We start from the raw sequence: 22,318 nt of genomic DNA on the forward strand, positions 1-22,318 counted from the left end.
GTCACTCGTGACTTCTTTGACCACACCCTTTGGACACCCCTGTCCTGTTAGCCCTCCCATTTTTTGCCTTTTCATCATCAAATAAAGATCTAAGTCAGATATTCTTCCATTTTTACTATTTGAATTGTTTCATCTGACTGCTCTGGTGGTTTCAAGCTTTTTTCCCTTTTGATTTTATCTACTGGTTTATTTAAAATATAATTTTGTATTTCTAAGTGTTCTGTTTTTTTGTTTTACTCTTACTGGTAGTGTCTTCTGAGCACTACAGGTCAAATGGCAGGACAGACATCAAACCATTAGTGAGACGAAGTCCTATCAACCAGCTTCGTGCCTACCGGAATTTGAAACCTGGTTTCCCAGCCCCCTCTCTCTGCCTAGCTGGTGTGCCAGAGCCCGTGTTAGGGTTTCAGAGCTTTCTCTTCCACTCCCCTCCTCCAACTGAAGCAGCTGAAATGTAGAACTTTGCTCTCAGAGTCCTTGCTGAAATATCCATACACTATTCGGACACAACATTTGAGTTTCATCATGATTTCCTGTCACTTCAGCGTTCTGCTTTGCTTACTTTTGCTCACATCTCCCATTGCGCTGGCTTCAGGTATGATGCATCTGAAAACATTGTTTCTTGCAGTCATGAATTAATTGCCATATGCTTTCATTATTTTCTGTAATCAAACTTTTATGCAATAGTGCTCGTTGGCTACCAAAATGCCTTAGAAAAGCTGACAGCTAAAATACTTAGTAAGCCAGATTTTAATCCATCATGGATACTCAGCAATCACATTCCAGGAATGAGAACCAAAAAGAAAAAGCAAATTGGACCATTCTTGAAACAAATTTTGTGCTTGTGCATTTTTCTGATTGTTGTATATTGCAGAATATTAGCATGAAGAAAGAAATCTAGACAATATTATACTACTTATTTAAATATTTAGCATTTTATATTTTAATTTTTCTGTAATCAATTTAGAGTAATGAAGTATATATAGTATTTTATAATACTATAAAAGATTCTGTAATCTTTTATAGTAATGAAGCATTATTATAAAAGACTTAGCTTGAACAAAAAAATCTACATAGCAGTATTCCTTTGCAAGAGGCGAATATATAGTAAATATGTTGTAGTTTTATTCTTTGGATCAAAAAATGACACAAGCCTAGCTGGAGATTTGTTGTTTCATTTTAAAGTAAAAAATTAAGACCAAGTCATTTCTCATTCTTTATCATTTAAATTGTATACACTATATTTAAAGCTATCTTTATCAGGATAAAGAAAAAAAATGATACGAAACAAGTGAAGTATTTGGTACAATTTTCATTTAATCTAAAATAGAACTTGGTTCTTAATTAGTAAACATAAAATTCAATAAAACAGAAATAATGTCTTCATAGCATTAACTAATTTTAACTGCTGTATGCTTTCCTTGACAGAGTTTAAGAATACAGGCCAGCACAGTTAAGCCTAGTGGTCTTTGAATCAAGGAAGTAATGGAGACAGGACTATCAAGGGCTACTAGATTTGAAATGTCAGTGTAACTTCTTGATGGGGGGCAGCATGCCTTCCAATATCAGTTGCAGAGGAATACCAGTGGGAAAGGCCTATGTCTCTATCTCCTACTTATGAGCAGTCAAGAGGCTTCTGGTTGGCCACAGTGAGGAACAAAATGCTGGACTATTATGGGCTTTGGCCTGATCCAGAAGTTTTGCATCACAAAACTGTGGGGGAAATATTGAAAAGACTTTTTTTGATGGATGCTTGAATGCACTCCAAAAGAGATTTCAATTTGCATTACTTGAACAGTCCTGGATATTCCGGAGCAAGCTGGTTTGAAAGGTGGGGCAAGATGGAGAGTTACCTCAGTAGTATGAAAAGAGAGAAAGGGTTACCATTTTAAAAGGAAAAATATTTTTTTCGTATAAAACTTAAACAGATATAGTGGGATTGCCTGAAGGCTGCTCTAACACAATTCTGGACAGTCAACTTCATAGGATCAAGGAAAACTTGACCTAGAATAGACAAGAAAGCATTCTTTTCAGTTGAAGTATTACTACTAGACCTGACCTCAATGTCTTCATCCTCAGTGCCATTTAAACTGATTGGTGATGGTGACTACTTGTTGTATATGGCTATAACTTTATTGTTATAAAGCAGACACAAGCTGACAGAAGTCACAAAGATTGCCACTACCTTCAGGTGAAAGGGAGGTTAACAAGGGAAAATAATGCTGACAAAGCAGGAACAAAGGCACTAGAGGACACTGAACTAAGCTATCATTGAAGTTATGTGAATATCTCACACTAAATGTTGAAAAATTTCTCAGGTGGGAACCACTTTTCAATGCCCACAGAAATGGATGTTAAGACAGAGTATGTGATACGTCCCTTCAGTCTGATTAAAGTGGTTGGCTCATTATTTCTGTTTTTAAGTTTTCTTAAGGCACAAGGAAGCAAACAATGTGTTACAAAGAACTAAGAGAGCCAATTATTTCTTAGAGGAGCTTAAAGCAGCATCACTCGAGCGGGAATGCCTAGAAGAGAAATGTTCATGGGAGGAAGCAAGAGAAATCTTCCAAGATGATTTGAGGACTGTAAGTAACAAAACCTTGTGGACAAAGAGACTTCTTCTGCTGACCTATTATTGTTTTTAATAAACTTTCCATTTCAGTGGTAAGTGCCTATCTGAAATCATCTAGGGGTGGGAAAAGCTGGATCACAACTAGGGTACCCCTAAATTGTGGTCTCTTACAATTATATAATTATATACAATTATATTTCTTGGCTGATTAAGTGTATCCCAAGCAGATTTCTCATCTTCTTTGTCCTGTTGGCTAAAATGCAATAAGGCTTCGGCATATAACCTTCCTACCCCACCCCACTTGCCTTTCTTCTGTACGAATATTCTGGGCCATACTCTGGTGTATGCTAGGCAAGAGAAAAGGAGGGCAGTACTTCTATAGGCCAAAGTACTTCTGAGTATTATCCAGGCAGGATATTAAAAAAAGAGAAAGTTTACTTTTGGGGTAGGGGCAGGGAAGAATAATTATTTTTTAAAATCAAAAGGATCAGGAGATCAGGAAAATTTACAGATATCCAAGGCTTGAACGAGTTCCTGTGCACACCTTGTTAGTGACCCCATACCTATGATCTCAAAGCAAATCCCAATATAACAGACTAAAGGCCATTCCACATTCAAGGGAGATGCCAAGCCAAGATTGGCATTACCCCTGTATGATATCACAATAATCTGGGACTTCAAAAGTTCATTGAAAACTGGAATGATTGCTTTTGGCTCTATTTTCAGCCCAGAGGCAATGACAATTTCCCAACAGCTACAAGCTGAGAGCCTGCGCTTGGTGGGAATTCCATCTTACCCTTCCTCACACTTTTCAGATTCTTCCTTTCCTCCAGAACCAAAGCTTCCTTGCTTGCCAAGGAGAATCTGCTTTCTTCTGGCACCCTAATTTGGTGAGGGAGTGGGATGCCAACTGCGTCTTGGTTTTGGCACTGGCTGATTGGCTCAAACAAGCAAATGGCACTTGTGTACAAATCCAATGCTGTTTGAAGCCGGTAGCTGAAAAGGTAAGTATGGAAGTGCCAAAGAAGCTGTGAATTTTCTTCAGTCCAGAGAAGGTTAGGATATCCTGGTTATCTTCTTCAGAATGAAGTAATAGTTGTTCAGACTATGCTAAGAGAAAGGTACAAGATGCTTTGAAGTAATCTACAGTACCAAGGAGGTAATAACAGGTTTAAAGAATTTTAATGAAATAAGAATAAATCATTGACAAAATCTAATAGGATTCGCATCATACCTGAACCTAGATACAATTTCTTCCCTACCCTGACTTGTGTTTATTTTCCTCCCACTCCATTCATTTCAAACCTTAGCTTGTATACATCAGAAAGTCAGAAATACATTATCTGCACTGCACTCAAACCAAAATAGCAAACTGAGATTTGCCAACTTGATTGTTGTGTGGTAATTCTGGTTGTGAAAGGAAGCACAAAATGATGTTTTGATAGTTTTTGTGCACAGTATTGGCAAAATCTGTGTTATTGGGAGTTGTGATTCCATCAATTATGTACATGTTTGTACTGTATAACCATATATGTATGAACATGGGCAGTTTCCTTTCATATGCTGCATCTGGTAGAACTCTATTTTGAACTGTTCGGATATTTTGAAGCACTTTTACTAAGCTAGCTTTCAATGAAATCTCTCTCTCTAGTTGTTGTTAAACTACAACTCCCAGCATTCTTTGTTATCAACCATACAGAATGCAGCTCACGGGAGTTAAAGCCAATTTAAGCAAAAGAACAATAGAATTTCTTTGCTTTATTTGAGTATAAATTGTTGTTGAATAAATGAATAGAATGTATAGAGGAGCCCCAAACCATTTCTAACTAATAAGAGACATAGGAATGTTTTAAGAAAACTTAAAACTTGATTATGAGAATTAGTAGTGCAAGATTTCCTGTTTCCATATGTTAGAAGTTGAAGGTTATGATAGCATTGGAAATCTCCTAGTTGCTGTGTTGTTGGAGAATCTTCTCTGGATTGGTCCCTTCCAGTTATTTTGGATTACTCTCCTTATCACTCTCAGATGGCATAGCTAACCACTAAGCATTGTAGGAACTGTCGTGCAGAGCACTTAGGGAGCATTAGTTTGGTGAGGATTGATCCAGGTATTATTTTTCTTGTGGAAAATTTAATGTGAACGTTGGATAATTTGCTTTATCTTTTACCTGCAATCCTGTTTCCTTCTTCCCAGAAAGAATTCTGGACCATCTATTCAGGTAAGGGCTATTCACTTGAACACCAATTAGCCAATTCTGCCACTAATGCTTTCCTAAAACTCTTGCTAATGCTGAGTGCTCATTTTCACAGATCCTGACCAGTGTGACTCCAACCCATGCCAGAACAATGCAACCTGTATTGATAGGCATCAAAACTACTTTTGCATTTGTCCTCTAAACTATGAAGGCAGAAATTGTGAAATAGGTAAAAGCTTGCTAACTTAGTAAAAAATAATATAAAAGTATTGTGTTCTTGAAGACTGGTCATCATTCCATTATCTCTCAGCCAGCCATTAAGAAGTCCAGGTATCACAGCATTTTATAACTGCAGTGAGTGATATCCAGATTTTAAGACTTGGATTATATTTCTTCATATCACCATGATCTTCAGACCTGTATACTTTCGATTCTAATTGGACACCATTGTTTATCCAGATTTGCAGAGCTATGCAGTCCAAAATCATGGTGATGCAAACCCGTTAGCATGCAGTATCCTTCCTTCTAAGGGAAAGTGGCTATGTGGATACCAATCCCAATTAACATTGTCTTCCATTCTTCCTTAGAATCAAGACCTTCTTTGCTACCGACAACCCCCGCCACACAGCACTTTTCTATCCAAACCAGGATATGTTAATTCACATCTTCTTCTCTATATTTAGGACCAGAAAGCAAGTTGAAATGCTTCTATAAAAATGGCAATTGTCAGCAGTTTTGTGTAGATTCCCCAACTACATCAAGGCAGTGCTTCTGTGCAGAGGGATACAGGCTAGCAAGTGACCAAGTATCATGCATCCCAGAAGGTAAGCATAGACCACCACACCAGTGTGTGGCCATGATATCCCTTTCCAGATAGATGCCAGCGTATAGACAGATCCCTTTTTACTATTAATTGACATACAGTGAACTGGTCACAACACTAGAATGAATTACAAAGGTAGTCAGCCTTCCTCAACTATGGTTAGCATTTGTTTTAAAGGCTGTTTCCCTGTTTCCTATCAGTTCTAATTTTGTCAGTATTAGTACCAAAATACTGATCTCAAGATGGAAAGCAAGAACAGCCCAGTTGAGCTGACATTCACACACTTGGCCAGAGCTCGTAATTAGCACATCTCATTTGCACTGAGAGGGAAATGCCTCATGAGAAGTCATGCTGGCCTAATTCTCCATGGCTTCAGATAGGGATCTTTCACCACCCAGGAGACACCAGGGACTAGGCTGGGCTTCCGCCCGAGTGAGGCAAAATTGGGTGGAAGCAGGGGTGGGGAATTAGATCTTTCTATAGTGAAGACAGTTGTCTTTAAACAGAAGCATGACGCTTCCTGGTGCTCAATCCTAAAGGACCATAAGTAGATAGGTCTTTTCTTTAATGACACTGGCCTTCGTTTTATTGAAAGCATCAATTTTACCAGCTCCTCAACTGTAAGAGCCAGCAGTATTGCTGGGAATTTCAGTTAAGTAACATCAACCTGGAGTTTAACCCCTTCTACAAGAAAGAGTCTTGTTTGGGAAAGTTCTTACCCCATGGGGTTGATTTTGCTGTGTATGTATGCCTGTGTACATGCATGTATGGGTGTGTGTATCTGTCTGTGTATGCGTATGTGAATAAGGGAGAAATCTGCATATTTTGACTTTAAAAAGCATTTACTGTTTTGCTTGAAAATATTTAATGTGGTTTTGAGATACTACTCTTACTGTAATTTTTTACACATATTAGATTTCCTACATAGTAAGGTAAATCTTTTTTTACAGTTGATTATCCTTGTGGGAATATACCCATTCTGGCAAAAAAATCAAACCAACGAGGAAGAATCGTAGGTGGTTTTGACTGTCCTCCAGGCGAATGTCCATGGCAAGTAAGTGCTTGTCAGAATTGATACAATTTAATTTAAAATTAGTTGAACCACTCACAGTTTGTATGGGCATCTACCCACTTTGCAAGGTTTATTAGGAAAATTGTAGGTCAGATTACTAGTTTCATAAGAAATAGAATAACTATAGTGCCCAAAAACAAATTTACAAAACAGTGAAACTGCAGAGTGTTGCAATAGACAAGAGGCCCTGCCCTGTACTTGCTCTGCTTTTTCTGCCGTTGCCCCCTTTTTGAGTGCAGCCCTTGGCACACCACACAAAACTGAATGCAGCCCTTAACCCCAAAATGCTCATCTATCCATGCTCTGATCTGGATGATACCAGCAAGATAAATTGTCTATAACATGCAAGTAAGCCATACAATTTGATTATCAAATGTTTAGGCTCTCATAACAGACAGAAGACATGAAAAATGTGGAGGTGTTCTGGTTGCTCCATCTTGGATCATTACAGCAGCCCATTGCTTAGAACATGTCCACCAACAAAACCTCAGGATAAAGCTTGGTAAGTAGGCTCTTGTTAACTTTCTAAAACTCAGTGAAATTGAGGAGGGAAAAACACTGCACCACACAGGAAGGTCTAGTATCGCTTTCCGGTTGATTTCACCTACATCTTCCGGCATCTATTTTCATATCAATTGCTGCCACACACGTGGCCATCAACTGAGCCAATATTTGGTTCTGTATGATTATTTTGAACAGGTTCTATTCTGACAGGAAAAAAAACCCTGAAATATTTTTGAGCATCTGGCACAAGGAACAATGGGAACCTGAAACAAACTTCTTGTTCCCTTGTTCTTCATCCTAGGGCCACAAATGTAGGTAAGTGGTAGTCCCTTCAGAGCACTACCTACAATCCAATCTCCATAAAACTGACAAAGAAACTTATTTTTTAAATAATAATAATAATAATAGAAACCTTAAGTCCCATAGTAAACAATGACAGAGCAGTTAAGCATGCCTTTTGCAGCCAGTGTCAGACAGCATTAGATGTAAGCCCAGCAAAGAGGCAACAACAATGGATTCATTTTAACATATTATTGCCTGCAGACAATAATAACTAAAGTCTCAATTTGTTTTGAGATCAAAACTTTGGAATATGGATATGCTTCAAACTTGGCACACTTGAAACAGCCAGTTTGAGCTTAGCAAGTTTTGAGTTTGAAATGTTTTGCACAGCTCTCAAAAATCCTCAAGAGTCCTCAAAATCAGATTTTATATGCCAGAAAGCATACCATATCCTGATTCAATAAACACTATCAGTAACAGTAATCCAGCACTATAAGAGAGAAGGAAAATAAGTAAATTTTTTCTAATGTAAGAGAGAAGGGAAATAAGTAAAGCCTTTTGTATTCATTAACTTCCAGTAGGAGCTGAAGAGATCAGCTAGGCCTTGACTCTGCTCTGAGGTCTGCACTATGAAAGAACTTGTTATCTGCTACATAAATCAAGTATTGCTTTTTCAGGTGAATACAGGATAAACCAGAAAGATGAAGGCGAACAAGAAAGAGGAGTTGCTGAAGTCATAATCCATGAGAAGTATTCTTCCAAAAAAGTTGATAATGACATTGCCTTGCTGCGATTAGCAGCCCCAGTTAACTTCTCTGAGTACGTGGTGCCCATCTGCTTACCACCTCCACGGTTTGCAGCAGACGTACTGAACTACATTGAATTCTCAACAGTGAGTGGGTGGGGGCGTCTCTTGGAAGGTGGGGCTACTTCAGCAATTCTTATGAGAGTGCAAATCCCCAAAATACACAAAAAGGAATGTATTCGGCACACAAAATTCAATATTACAGACAACATGTTCTGTGCAGGGTATCTCAATGGGACTAAAGACTCTTGTGAAGGTGATAGTGGTGGACCTCATGTCACTGAGTATAGGAATACTTGGTATCTAACTGGACTTGTGAGCTGGGGTAAAGGGTGTGCTGCACTAGGAACATACGGAGTTTACACAAAAGTCTTAAGATACTTCCAGTGGCTAAACAATCATATGGATTCCTAATACATATTGTTCCAAATTGTCCTTCTTTCATTGTCCAAGTCAATGATTTTTAACCTTTGAATATTTGAACTATCTGAAATAAAGATTATATATTGATTTTTCCCCTTGTTTATTTTTAACACTGCAGTCATGAAGAGCTACTTAATTATAGTTTAACTTTTTCCAACATTTCCCATATGTATAATTATACATCAGAAAACAATATTTTTATATGATTTGAGCTGCTTCAAAACATTGGTACCAAAGAAAACAAAGATAAATATGAAAGTTCAATTGGAAATCTGGAGTTAGAACTGGATGGTCATGTGGCAAACTCTATATTTGTTGACAATGCTAGGAATTTGCAGGCAGAATAGTGGTGAGCCTGTTTTTTCTCCTTCAGGTTCTTCTTGACTTGTCTTGGATTTTTCTCAGGTGAAAACAGGAAGTAACAACAAGCTGGAGATCCCAGAGCTGGAAAAAGTACATCCAAGAGTAACAAAAATCTCTCATGATATTAGAACTCAGCTTTACTGAATGCAATAGACTGGAAATAGATTCAGAGAAATCAAATGCTTCTTCATACAACATCATTCATATATGGAATATGTGAGGGACACATTGCTGTCATAATTGTGGTGATAGCCATGATACTACTGGTGACAGTCAATTCACTACAGACTGTACTTATGGAAACTTTAAGGTTGTTTCTAAAAGTAGAATACATTTTTAAATAAATACATAGTTACAATCATTACCTTATGAAGGAAGACTAAACGTATAACAGCAGAACCAAAGGCAAAATTACTATAACACCTACACACAACATACACTAGCTTATAACTAGCTTATATGTTTTAAACTAGATTTTACATTTTAGATCTATAGTAAAACATCTATTTAATTAACCACCATTTAGTAGAATTTGAATGCAAAAATTTCCATCCAGACGGCCTCCCAAAAATAATGGACAAATCCCTTGCATCCAAAGCAATCTAGACAAGGCATTTAAATTTACATTAAATTATATTATATTCACATCATTTGCACAATGATGTGAATACCCAAATAATATGATCATGCCACTTGCATAATACTGTCAATACACAAATTGAGGTTATACTTTATTGATTTCTTAAGTTAGCTTTAAAATAAATAAATTTAAAATAAATTATCTTCCGGTGTGATAGGCACTCCCATGTATAAACTTCATAAAATTCCATGGAAAACCACTGTTTAGGAGCTGAAGAGCATATTTAAATGTTTGAGTCACTGAGTTTCTTGATGCTCTGGATATTTTCATGTGTTTTTTGTAATTTGTGTTTCCTCTGGCTCTGTCCATTTTGTATCAAGTGTCACAGCTTTACCCACAAAATATTCAAGAGTTCTCAGTCAAATACAGCCTCCCTTGATGTCTGACAGTTTGGGGGTTTGTAGTCCAATAAAAGAAACACACACACACACACAAACGATTTTGGAAAGCTAGTCAAGACTTTGCAAAACCAGATAGAGAGAGAGCTTCTAATCCACCACATAATCTAAATGCCCTGATTGAATTAGGAAGTTATTTAAAACATGAATTTCTAAAAACTTCTCTAAAAATCTAGAAAAAGATAGAACATGGAAACAGTGCAGTAAGTAAGTGAACAGCACAGAAAAGACAGAAAGCATAAAATCCATTCATCCAGAAGAGAAGGGCACGTAAATCAAATCAATGAAAATCTATGGAGCAGCCTGGAAGAAGGGGATGTTTTTCACTGACCCTGAAAAGCAATGCAGATGGAGGAGGGGAGGCTTCCAGAGGGAGAGTCCAACAGTCAAGAGATCCTTTCCTTTGTTTTAGTCCTCTTGGTAAGACCCCGGGGAAGCCCTAGTTATAAGGGAAGAGACATTCCTTGAGATACTCTGGACTGGGTCAAAGTGGAAAATGCTTTAAAAATCCCCATTATGAGAAGAAAATGGAGCTCCCTGACAATCTCCTGCTGTCTCTCTCCATTAAGTTTCGGAACATGCCCCATTCCAGAATGGCCCTATACACATCTCACCTTGCTCTACCTTCTGCAGCTTGTTGAGATGTGTGTAAGAGAGAGAGAGAGAGAGGTGCAAAATGTATTTCTCTCTCTCGTTCAAATATTGCAGAAACACACTTACTACAAACTGGGGGACTGGCGGCATTAGCATTTGCTAGGACTTCCTTGGGAACAAGTTGCTCTGGGCGTAGGGTGTGTTAATATTTCTATAAGAAGAACCCAGAGAGGGGGCAGTGAAACTCTTCCCCTAAGAATAATCTGCTTTCAACTTCTTGGTGCACTTCCTTTAAATGTCAGTATCTGTGCCAAACAGCGAGGGTAGCTGTCTTTTGAGGTATCCATCCCACTCCATACTATCAATCTCACACTGACGTGAATGACCTTATTTGGCAAAGACCCAAATTTCAAATTAGTCAGCACAGTGATCTGAAGAATCCATATCCAAACACAAACAGGCTTGGAGGACATGATAAGGGCTGGAGCAGAACAACAGGAAGCATGCTGACTTGAACCTTGTTTACAGCCAACCCCGAAAGAGAACAAAGTGCTCTTTTCCACCGATAGGCACCATGGCTCACCAGCTACTCCTCTGTCTGATACTCACTTTTCTGTGGAGTCTCCCAACGGCTGAAAGTAATGGTAAGAAGCGCTTCCTTTTCTTTCTCTCTCTGCTTCTTATAATCTGTCTCACATGTAACCTGCATCTGCATGATCACCCAGTCTTTCCTTCCCTTCCCCCTTCTCATCCCAATTTAAATCCCACATCAGTTTAGCCTCTTCACGAAGCTGATTAAGCTCTTGAATACTTATGCCTTTTAAAGAAATGTGTTAGTCTGAAAAGGAACTACCAGACTTCTTCTGAGTTTCAGCAACCACAGACCATATGGTTCTATATGACTTCTCTCTTTCTATAATTGGCTTAATTTCTTTTGAAGAAGCATTAATCGTTTTTTGTGCAGCCACAAGTAAGGACCGAGTTAGAGGAAGTCTTCATGCTGAAATATTCACATATCTGCTATCTTGTGTGCACAGGAAAACAGCAAATAGTGTAAAAAGAGCAATCCATTCCATTTCTGAGATTGCAGAAATGTCTCCTGCTTCAGGAGTAGGGAGGCAAGAGATAAACAGAGAATAGTTGGGCTTAGGTGCCTTCCTGTTGCAAATATGTCCACTCAGAAGGGTTAGGAAATAGCACATATCCACCATGCTGTCTATGATGGTTCTCACCATGAGCAGGTAATCCAGTTTCAAAGAAAAGTAGAATTAAAAAGTGCACAATACCAAATGAAGATACCTTTGAAAAGTCAGGGAAAATGCAAGAATGGTCCCTATGAAATATGAAGTGGGTAGAGTGAGAAGGAGTTCCTTAAATTTCACAGGTCAGGAAGGACAGAAGAAAACCTAACATGAAAAACTTTTGACCTATTTGTACTACTCTTAAAGGGTTTTCTGAACAATAAAGCTTGATCATTCAATACACTGAATGTAACAGAACCTCACTAGGGTTGGTAAGCAAATAGCTAATTTCCTTTTTAGTGTCGATCTAAAGCCATTTCTCAAAAATACATTTGGTTTTTCTGTGTGCTAATGTGTAGCTTGCAGGTAAATACCTTGTTGGCATGAAAATATGCCACACTGATTTCATTGTCATAGACTCTCAGCAACTGTTTGTAACAGTTGGCTTTCAATAGGACTGACCTGCGTTTTTAACAGTAGCTGCAGAAAAATGGTCTTGGCTGTTGCAAGGAGGGGATCTAGGCATTCTAGAGTGATGCAGACAAAATTAAGCATTCTGCCCCGCTGCCATTTTCAACAGGCACACCAATAAGCAGGATCTTCAGGGCAGAGTAAAGGAAGCATAGCCTAACATGGTGCATAATTAATGGATAATGCGCTCTGCCACAAGAAGTGGGAATGAGCATTAGTTTAGAACTGAACTAGATGTGTGATTAAATGCACAGCGCATCAAACATAAAAGGCAGTGAGAAGCACCAGCTGAATTGGGATCACTGCAGAGTGTACGGGAAAATTATTTTTTTCCAGCCTTGTAGGTGTCCTGGACCCTCCCTCCAATTTTTCTGATGAAGAATTCTCTCCAATTCATATAGCAACTTATGTGTTGTATTTAAATATTTATTTCTTAGTATCATTACCTTTCATTTAGGAGCTCAAAGTGATATACGGTACATAGTATTTCCTGTGATTTGTGAAGCAAAACCATTGGTGGCTATGATGGACAATAGGTGGGAAAGGGCAGGCTTTTCCTTCTGTGGAATGTGCCACCACTTGTCCTCTGGATGTTTTGCCTCTGTCCAGGACATTATTAGAGATGCTTTCATAAATCCCTCCGTCAGGATAGGAAGGATTTCTCCTTATTTAAATGATGCAATTATTAGATTTCTTAAGTAGCTATCCCTGTATCCATCAGAGGTAGACAATTATTGACCCTCCCTAGTTTCCACGAGAGTAAAAGTAAGGGAGGGGAGAGGTTCAGTACTTTCATATATGCAAGAATCTGTTACTATTACTATTACTATTCTATAATCTTACAATAAGGGTAGTGTTGGTACTCATGGTTGGTGCTTCTTTTCTGGGCTGCCTCAAAAGGCTGACAGAAGCAGATTACCTCAATGTCATGCGCTGCCTACCTCTGAATAACGTTCAGACGCTGGTTTGCAAAGCAGGTTCTGGTTTATTTCAGGGTAGGTACAACGTTGGTAGAAAAAAGCTGAGAGTGACAGGAGCGCGCCGGTGCGGGGTTTAAATACCCCGCGCCGGTCAGCGCCCCCTCGCTCACGGTCACGTCACCCCCCTTTGTCCCATGCGTTGCCCTGCCATTGGTTGAGGGTTTCCAGGATCGCCCATCCTCAGGTTTCCATTCTTCTGCTGATTGCTTTCAGCTGGGCGATCCCCGTTGTATTGCCGCTGATGGCTTGGGTGGCTCCGTGATTCGTTTAGCTATTGTTTGTTAGCCGTTAGTCGTTGTGGGTTGATGGCTACTTAACTTGTGCCCCTTCACTTATTTCCTTGTCATTGTCATGAGTGCCATTGCGCTGATGACTTTAGCTCAACGGCACTCATGACATGCTGCCCCCTTTTCGAATAGTGTTCTCCCCCGGTTTTCTTGGTTTTCCCCGTGGAGCTGTCAAAACGCCACATTTTTTTTTATTTTTTTTTTTCAAAGTTCCCGCCGGAGTAGTTGTCGCCCCTCCCTTTGCTCCTCCCTCTACCACGTGCCTTCCCAGGGTGTGTCCATGGTGCGCATGCTCGGGTTCTGACCTGGCGTGCGCATGCTCCAACCACACCCTGTTTGTTTGGCTCAGTTCGGCGAGGCGAGAGGCGTGGCTGGTCGGGTGCTGCTCAGCTCCAGGTAGGGCCCTTCTTTTCTTATTTAGAGTGCGTCGCCTTTGTTGTGTCTCCTGGGCGTTGCCCCCAGGTTGCCCTGTTGACTTGCTTGCCACTCCCCCGCGGCCGGGGGGCGGGGGGAGGGTGCTGGCGATCGTTTGTCACCACCCCGTGGGCCCGGGGCGGGGGGAGTGAGTCCCGGGGGGGGGAAGGTCCACCCAAGTCGCGGGCTTGGGGGGGGCCCTTTCCCTTGGGGCACGGGAGGCGGGGGGGGGCCTGCGGGGGGGGGTTGGTTTTGCTGACCTTGATTGCGGTTTGTCGGGGTATGCCCGGTGAAATGCTCTGGTCAGGTCAGGCGCGTTAACGTTGTGCGCCGCCACCCATTCCGGGTGGGGGAAGTGTTTCCACCTGACCAGATAGTGTAGAGTTCCTCGTTGCTTGCGGGAGTCGAGGATGTCCCTGATCTCGAAGTGGTGTTGCCCGTCGATCATTAGCGGTGCGGGCTGTGGCGTGCTTGGGTGCCATCGGGAGGTGGTTGCCGGTTTTAGGAGGCTGGTATGGAACACCGGGTGGAGTCTCCGGAGGTTGTGTGGCAGGTCCAGGCGTATTGCTACCGGGTTCACTATTTGCGTGACTCGGAACGGCCCGATGTACTTAGGCCCCAGTTTTTTCGAGGGTTGGGTTGACTTTAGGAACTTGGTGGAGAGATAGGCCATATCCCCCGCCTGGAACGGCGGTTGTTGGCGCCGGTGCTTGTCGGCCTGCTCTTTGTAAGCAGCCTGTGCCTCCTTCAGCGCCGCCGTGATTACTGGCCATGCTTCCGCGATCTTCCGTCCCCAGTCGCTGGCGTCCACCTGGGGTTCCGGGGGTTGAGGTAGCTCCGGTATGGGGACGAAGTCGCGCCCCGAGACTACTTCGAACGGGGTTTTCCCCGTGCTCGTGTGGACGGCGTTGTTGTATGCGACTTCGGCGAACGGGAGCAGTTCAGCCCAGTCGTCTTGGTGGTAGTTCGTATATGATCGTATAAATTGCTCTAAGGTGGCATTAAGAACCTCAGTGGCTCCGTCCGTCTGCGGATGCCAAGCCGTAGATAGGGCCTGTTGGGTCCCCGTCAGCTTCAGGAAGGCCCGCCAGAATTTGGAGGTGAACTGTGTGCCCCTGTCGGTCACCACACGTGCGGGACATCCGTGTAGCCTGTACACGTGGATGAGGAAGAGTTTGGCTAGTTGTTGTGAGGATGGGACCGACGTGCAGGGGATGAAGTGGGCCTGCTTTGAGAAGTAGTCCTTCACCACCCAAATGGCCGTTTTCTTCTGGCTGGGTGGGAGGTCCACTATAAAATCCATAGAGATTTCCTCCCATGGGCGGGAGGGTTCTGCCACCCGTTGCAATAGCCCCGCGGGTTTGCCTGGTGCCCGTTTGGCCCTAGCGCACGTTGGGCAGGACGCCACGTAGGTTTTTACGTCTCGCCTGAGCGCGGGCCACCAGAATTGGCGCCGTGTTAGGTGTAGGGTCTTGAGGAACCCAAAGTGTCCCGCTTGCTTGGCGTCGTGTGACCTATGCAAGATCGCCTGGCGTTGCGAGTCCGGGACGTAGATTCTGCCTTCCCCCCATGCCAGGTCTTGCGCCATCGTTACCTTGTCGGGGTTTGCCAGGAACCAGGGGTCGGTTTTGAGGGCGGCGGTGAGGTCCGTGCGCATTCCCCCTGGTAGTTGCGGTTGGCTTCTTTCCGTCGCCGGTTGTCCCGCCGTCGGCTGCGCCGTAGCGTCGAGCTGCCTCCGTGCGCCGCTTCGGGTGGTCACGGCCATTCCCAGTTGCGAGGCGGATAGGACCGTCCCAATGGTGTCTGGGGCGGGCTCTTCGTCTTGGGGCAGCCGGGAGAGGGCGTCGGCCAGGAAGTTCTTCTTGCCCGGCATGAACTTCAGCTGGAAATCAAAGCGGCTGAAGAATTGGGCCCATCGGACCTGTTTTGGGCTAAGGCGTCTAGGCGTTCGTAGGGCCTCGAGGTTCCGGTGGTCCGTCCAGACCTCGAATGGTTGGGTGGCTCCCTCGAGTAGGTGACGCCATGTCTCTAGTGCCGATTTCACCGCGAAGGCTTCTTTCTCCCAGACGTGCCATCGCCTCTCTGTCTCGGAGAACTTCCTTGACAGGTAGGCGCATGGTTTCAGGAGCCCCGTGGAGTCTTTTTGTAGCAGGATGGCTCCCAGGGAGAAGTCTGAGGCGTCGGCTTGGACCACGAACGGCCGTTCTGGGTCCGGGTGTGCGAGGATTGGCTCCGTCGTGAACAGCGCTTTCAGCTTGTCGAATGCGGTCTGGCACGCGGGAGTCCAATTCAGCACTGTGCCTGGGTTCTTGGCGCGTCGGGTGTCCCCCACCCCTTTGGTTTTGAGGAGGTCCGTTAAGGGGAGGGCTATCTCAGCGAACCCCCGGGCGAAGGACCTGTAGAAATTCGCGAATCCCAGGAAGCTCTGTAGTTGCCGTCTGTTGCGAGGCCGCTCCCAGTTTAGCACCGCTTCGACTTTTGCGGGGTCCATTTCGATGCCGTCCCCGGAGATTCGATACCCCAAATAGTCTAGGCGCTCTTTGTGAAACTCGCACTTTGTAGGCTTTGCATAGAGCTGCGCCCTTCTGAGCTTGTCGAGGACTTGCCTGACTAAGGTTACGTGTTCCTCGTGTGTTTTTGTGTAAATGAGGACGTCGTCGATGTAGACCAGGACCCCTTTAAACAGATGTTCATGCAGTACCTCATTGATGAGCTGCATGAACACCCCAGGGGCCCCCGCGAGTCCGAAGGGCAGTACCTTGTACTGGAAGGCGCCTAGGGGGCAGTTAAACGCCGTCTTCCATTCGTCCCCCTCCCTGATTCGGATGCGATAGTACGCCTCGCGAAGGTCCAATTTGGAAAAGACTTTGCCCGTGGAGAGGTGGGCGAGCATGTCCTTTACCAGGGGTAAGGGGTATTTGTTGGACAGGGAAGCCGCGTTTAGGCCCCGGTAGTCGGTGCAGAGCCGTAGGGTCCCGTCTTTCTTCTCCCGGAATAAGACGGGGGCTCCGACCGGTGAGCATGCTGGCTCTATGAATCCCCTGTCTAGGTTTTTATCGATGAACTCCCGGAGGGTTGCCATCTCCTTCGGGGTCATCGAATAGATCTTTGGTCTAGGTAGGGGGACGTCGGGCAGTAGGTCGATCCGGCAATCCGTCTTGCGGTGGGGGGGTAGTTGGTCTGCCTCTGCCTCTCCGAAGACCTCGGCGAAGTCGGCGTATTGTTCTGGTAGGTCTGCTGTGGTAGCGGCGTTGTCTTGTGTGGTCGCCTCCGCTCGTCCTACCGTGGGGTTGCTTTTGCCAGCTGGTGCCGGTGCTCGATACTCGCCGTCGCTGAATGTGAAGGTGCGGGTCGCCCAGTTGATCCGCGGGTTGTTTTTCGCGAGCCATGGCATCCCCAGGACTGCAATGGGCCGTCCGATGGGCGTGACTACGAACGATGTGCGCTCGGTGTGAGTGCCCATTTGCAGGGTGACCGGCTCGGTTTGTAGCGTGGCTGGTTTCCCTCCCGCTGTAGAGCCGTCCAGCTGGTGGAATGCCAGCGGCGTGGGGAGGGGGAAGCAGCGGAGGTCGAGTTTGGCGACTAGGTCGGGGTGGATGAGGTTTTTTGAGCACCCCGAGTCCACTAGTGCCGCGGCCGTGGTGGCTCCGTTGCCGGCAGAGAGTTGGATTGCTGCCAATATTACGGAGCTTTTGTCGTTTCGTTGAGGTGGTTCGCGTTGCTGTCCCACCGCCTGCCTCGCCACGCGTCTCAGAGCAGGCGGGGAGCATTTCCCGCCGGCTGGTCGGGGTCGGTATTGTCCTCTTCCCCCCAGTACGCGTCCCAGCCCTCTTCCGGTGTCGCTGTGGCCACGGTCATTCGGCGGTGAGGGGGCGGCCCCGGGTTGGGTGGTTTGGGGCTAATTTTCGGGGCGGGCTTGGGCGCGCTGGTCGGCGGTCGGTTGGCGAAGCAATCCGCCGTCTTGTGCCCTAATTTGCCACACCTCCCGCAGGGCTCCCGGTTGAACCTCTTTTTTGGGTATATGGGGCCGGCCATCCCCCCGTGTGGTGCGGGTACCTTTTTCCCGACATAGTTTGTGTCTTCCGTGGTTGTCATAAGGAAGGTGCGGTGCGCGTGTTCGGCTCTCCCCGCGAGGTGGATCCACCCGTGTAACGTTTCTGGGTCGTCGCGGTAGAGGGCCCATTGGAGAACGTCGCGGTTGAGCCCCCTTTTGAAGATTTCCAGCAGGGTGGTCTCAGACCAGTCGCAGACCTTTCCCGCGAGGGCTTTGAACTCCAGGGCGTAGTCAGGGACCGTGCGTGTGCCCTGTTTAAGTCTCTGGAGTGCGCTTTTCGCCCGTACTTTAGCTAGGGGGTCTTCGAAGTAGTTTTTCATCTCTTTGATGAAAGCAGGGAAGGTGGCGAGGGCGGGGGAGCTGGACTCGTACAGTTGGACGTACCAGTCCGCCGCCCTGTCTTGGAGTTTGATCGCCACGGCGGCGATCTTGTCGGCCTCGGAGTCATAGGAGTGTCCGTGCCTCCCCATGAACTCCCTAGCGTTGGTAATGAAAAACGAGAGTTTTGAGGGGGTCCCATCGAAGAAGATGGGGAAGTCCTTTGGGGCCCGGGCGTTTTGTGCGGCCCCGCCTCTCGCTTCCCGGGGTGTGGTGTCGGCCGCCTGTGCCGTCTGCTGGCTCTCCGCTGGCCCGTGTGGGTTCGGTGCTTCGCTCGGGGTGTGGGCTTGTGCGGGGACGTCGTTGGGTGGCGTGGGGGGCATAAGCGCCTGGAGCATGGTCCGGAGTTCCGTCAGCTGAGCCCGCATGGCCGCGAGTTCAGCTCGTGCCTCCTCGTCCACAGCCCGCGCCGCCGCTGGGGCCGGTTCCGTTGGCGCGTCCTCGGGGGTGGGTTGCCGGTGGGGTTCATCGTCCCTCCGCCGCGGGTCCGCTTCCTCCTCCGTCTGATGGGTGTCTCCGTCGTCCTCCTCCGTGTTGAGCACCGTGGGGCTGTCGCTCCACGCCCGTTGCTGGGGTGCGATGTGGGGCGCGGGGTCCTCCGCTGGTTTCGGAAGTCGTGCTGCTCCCTCCCGCGGTCGGGTTGCCTCCGTCGCCATCTCCCCTTGGGGTTGGAGCTGAGGCTCGGGTCGGGTGGGGTGGGCGTCCATGGCTCCGGGAGTCCGCGGTGCCTCTGGCCTCGGTCGGTCCTCCTCTGTCTCTTGCCGCGCGGCTCGCCCTCCTTGCCCGCGCCGTTCCGGCCTCATCTTGCTGGTCTTCTCGCCGTCTACTCCTCCCGCGGCTCGTTGTCGTCCGGTGGGGCTCGGCGAGGCTGAGTTTATGACTCTCAGCTTTATGTCATGCGCTGCCTACCTCTGAATAACGTTCAGACGCTGGTTTGCAAAGCAGGTTCTGGTTTATTTCAGGGTAGGTACAACGTTGGTAGAAAAAAGCTGAGAGTGACAGGAGCGCGCCGGTGCGGGGTTTAAATACCCCGCGCCGGTCAGCGCCCCCTCGCTCACGGTCACGTCACCCCCCTTTGTCCCATGCGTTGCCCTGCCATTGGTTGAGGGTTTCCAGGATCGCCCATCCTCAGGTTTCCATTCTTCTGCTGATTGCTTTCAGCTGGGCGATCCCCGTTGTATTGCCGCTGATGGCTTGGGTGGCTCCGTGATTCGTTTAGCTATTGTTTGTTAGCCGTTAGTCGTTGTGGGTTGATGGCTACTTAACTTGTGCCCCTTCACTTATTTCCTTGTCATTGTCATGAGTGCCATTGCGCTGATGACTTTAGCTCAACGGCACTCATGACACTCAACCCATTTCAAACTGGCTTTAGAACAGGTTATTGGGGTTGAGACTGTCTTGATTGGCCTGATGGATAAACTTTTGGGATTGATAGAGGGAGTAGGGCTGTTGGGTCTTCTTGACCTCCCAGCATTGTTTTTTTTAATTGAGTTGGCCATGGCATCCTTCCGTATTGCCTGTATTTCAGAACAGGACATGGCTTTTCATTGGCTCCATTCCTGTCTCTCAGGTTACTTTTAGATTGTGTCTCTTGGGGTTCCTCAAACAGAGCTATGATATGGTGTCTCTTGAGGCTCTGTCTCCTGTGCTTTTCAATATCTACATCAAAACACTGAAGAAGTTAATCAGGAGATTTGGAGCAAGGTATTGTCACCGTGCAGATGGCACCCACATCTATTTCTCTGTGACCTCTTCAAAAAATACTATGGCTCCTCTGCTTGCAATCAGTGATTGGCTGGATGAGGGATAATACATGGAAACCAAATCCAGACAAGATAGAGCTGCTCACTCTATCATGAGAGAGCATGATTCCAGAGAGGAGGCAGATCTGCTGTCCCAGTTTTTGGAATGCACTCACTGCAGAATTGAGGACCCTTACATCTTTATTCGCTTCTTAAAAGGCCCCCATGTTTTGCACAGCTTTTGAGAAGCTTTTCAACAGCTCTTTTAAAATGCTAATTTGATTTAAAAATAAAATACTTGGTTTCAATTGCTAATTTATCTGTTTCTTATATCTTAATATTAAGATTGTTTTCCACTGTAAACCATTGAGTAATGGCAGTAAGTTGGCAGTATATCAAATTAAATAATCAATTAAAATTAATTAAGAAATAGGACTGAATTGAGAGAAAGAATTTTGAAGGAACTTCTCCTACCCTAATCAAACTTACCTGGGCTTTAAGAATTAAAGAAGGAGTATTTCAATAAGAAATAATTAAAAAAATACTCTTTTATATTTACAAGAGAGAGTATCTATTCTGTATTCTTCAATATTGCCGCTATGGACACTAGTACCATTCTTTCTTTTCATTACAAAACCACACCTTTCAATTTGCTTGGGCATTTTAACTGTTTAAATTGAGTTTGGTTTGATTCCTGTTTGAACAGGTTTTATGTCTCTCTTATTTTACTTGTTATATTGTTATTATATAATATATCACATTAATTGCTTTATCTTGTGTATACCCTGCCTTGAAATTCTTTGTGAAGGGTGCTTTGTGAATGTTTAAAATAGACCAAGTGGGTGTGCTCCTGGTCCCTTCAATTAAATGTTGTCATCTTGTGGGACTGAAGAAGCATGCCTTCTCTGACACAGCCCCTGCCATCTGGAATTGCATCCCCCCAGAGAGACACATGGTGCCCACTCTCTTAGAGTTCTGGAAGGCTCTTGAAACTTGGATCCTGTTCCAAGGCCTGGAGTTAGGGTGTCTGTGGAGTCACTGCTAAACCTTTCCTGCATGTTTGGGAATGTTAACATTTAGTCTGGAGTTTTTTTACTTGTGTTTTTAACTTATGCATGGCACATATTGTAAGCCACTCAAAGCCTTTTGGGCGACCTTAACAAATTCAGTCAATCAATCAGTCAATCAGGTCAGTGTAAGATAGATGTGATTCGTATTCAACACATTCAGAGGCAGAAGGCTGGGAACCCTAATGCAGAAGAGGAAAACAAGGGAACAACTTCTGTTGGGGAACTCAACAGAAAGATCTGATCAGCCAGCTACAAGGTGACAACGATAAAACTACAGGTGGTTCAGAGATTGGGGCAGTGGAAGGAACCTCTACAGCACATTTCTCTGTTTAACCTCTAGAGCAGGTTTCTCTGAAGTCCACACTTTAAGATGTGCGGACTTCAACTCCCACAATTCCCCAGCCAGCAACTGCTGGGAGTTGGAAGTCCACACATCTTAAAGTTGCCAAGGTAGAGAAACACTCTACTGCCTTTAATTCCTCTAGCAATTATCCTAACGGTGCTGCCCACAGATTTACAAAACGTATTGTAAGATCTTTCTCTCTGCCTGCTTCTCCATAACAGCCTTCCCCAAATGGACGCCCTCCAAATATTCTGCCACTCATAACAATGCTGGAGGTGAGGTGACCTGTAGTCCAGTGCAGTTGGAGGGCATCACATTGGACAAGCTGCTTTACAATGTGCCTCTTGGTTATATCACAGCTGCTTAAAAACTTAAAACCAGGAATGCAGTAGAATATAGGATTTGACCTGATCATAACAGTAGCATGATTACCATGCTGAATTATTTATTTAGCTAAATAATTCAGAAGTGCATTATTATTTTTTACTTGTCTTTTAACTTATGTATGGCACATATTGTAAGCCATTCAAAGCCTTTTGGGTGACCTTAGCCAATTCTATAAATTAATTAATTAATTAATTTGGTCAGTGTAGGGTAGATGTGATTCGTATTCAACTCATTCAGAGGCAGAAAGTTGGGAACTCTAACGCAGAAGAGGAAAATAAGG

The 22,318-nt window shown here is 44.8% G+C and overlaps 1 protein-coding gene across 1 annotated transcript in view; it reads left to right on the forward strand.

Annotated features, from left to right (window-relative positions):
- The first annotated feature begins 309 nt into the window (after positions 1-309).
- The window catches only part of F10 (coagulation factor X), a 35,002-nt gene continuing 12,993 nt past the window's right edge, over positions 310-22,318 (forward strand). Inside the window, exons 1-10 of the mRNA XM_063304396.1 lie at positions 310-595; positions 2,425-2,585; positions 4,767-4,791; positions 4,883-4,996; positions 5,451-5,591; positions 6,541-6,644; positions 7,044-7,164; positions 8,126-8,664; positions 9,082-9,141; positions 13,869-14,046. Coding sequence (XP_063160466.1) covers positions 526-595; positions 2,425-2,585; positions 4,767-4,791; positions 4,883-4,996; positions 5,451-5,591; positions 6,541-6,644; positions 7,044-7,164; positions 8,126-8,664; positions 9,082-9,141; positions 13,869-14,046 — 1,513 coding nt within the window. The 5' untranslated portion in view covers positions 310-525. The remainder of the gene's footprint in view (positions 596-2,424; positions 2,586-4,766; positions 4,792-4,882; positions 4,997-5,450; positions 5,592-6,540; positions 6,645-7,043; positions 7,165-8,125; positions 8,665-9,081; positions 9,142-13,868; positions 14,047-22,318) is intronic.

Source organism: Candoia aspera, chromosome 5 (genome assembly GCF_035149785.1).
Source record: "Candoia aspera isolate rCanAsp1 chromosome 5, rCanAsp1.hap2, whole genome shotgun sequence".
NCBI classification, from domain to species: domain Eukaryota; kingdom Metazoa; phylum Chordata; class Lepidosauria; order Squamata; family Boidae; genus Candoia; species Candoia aspera.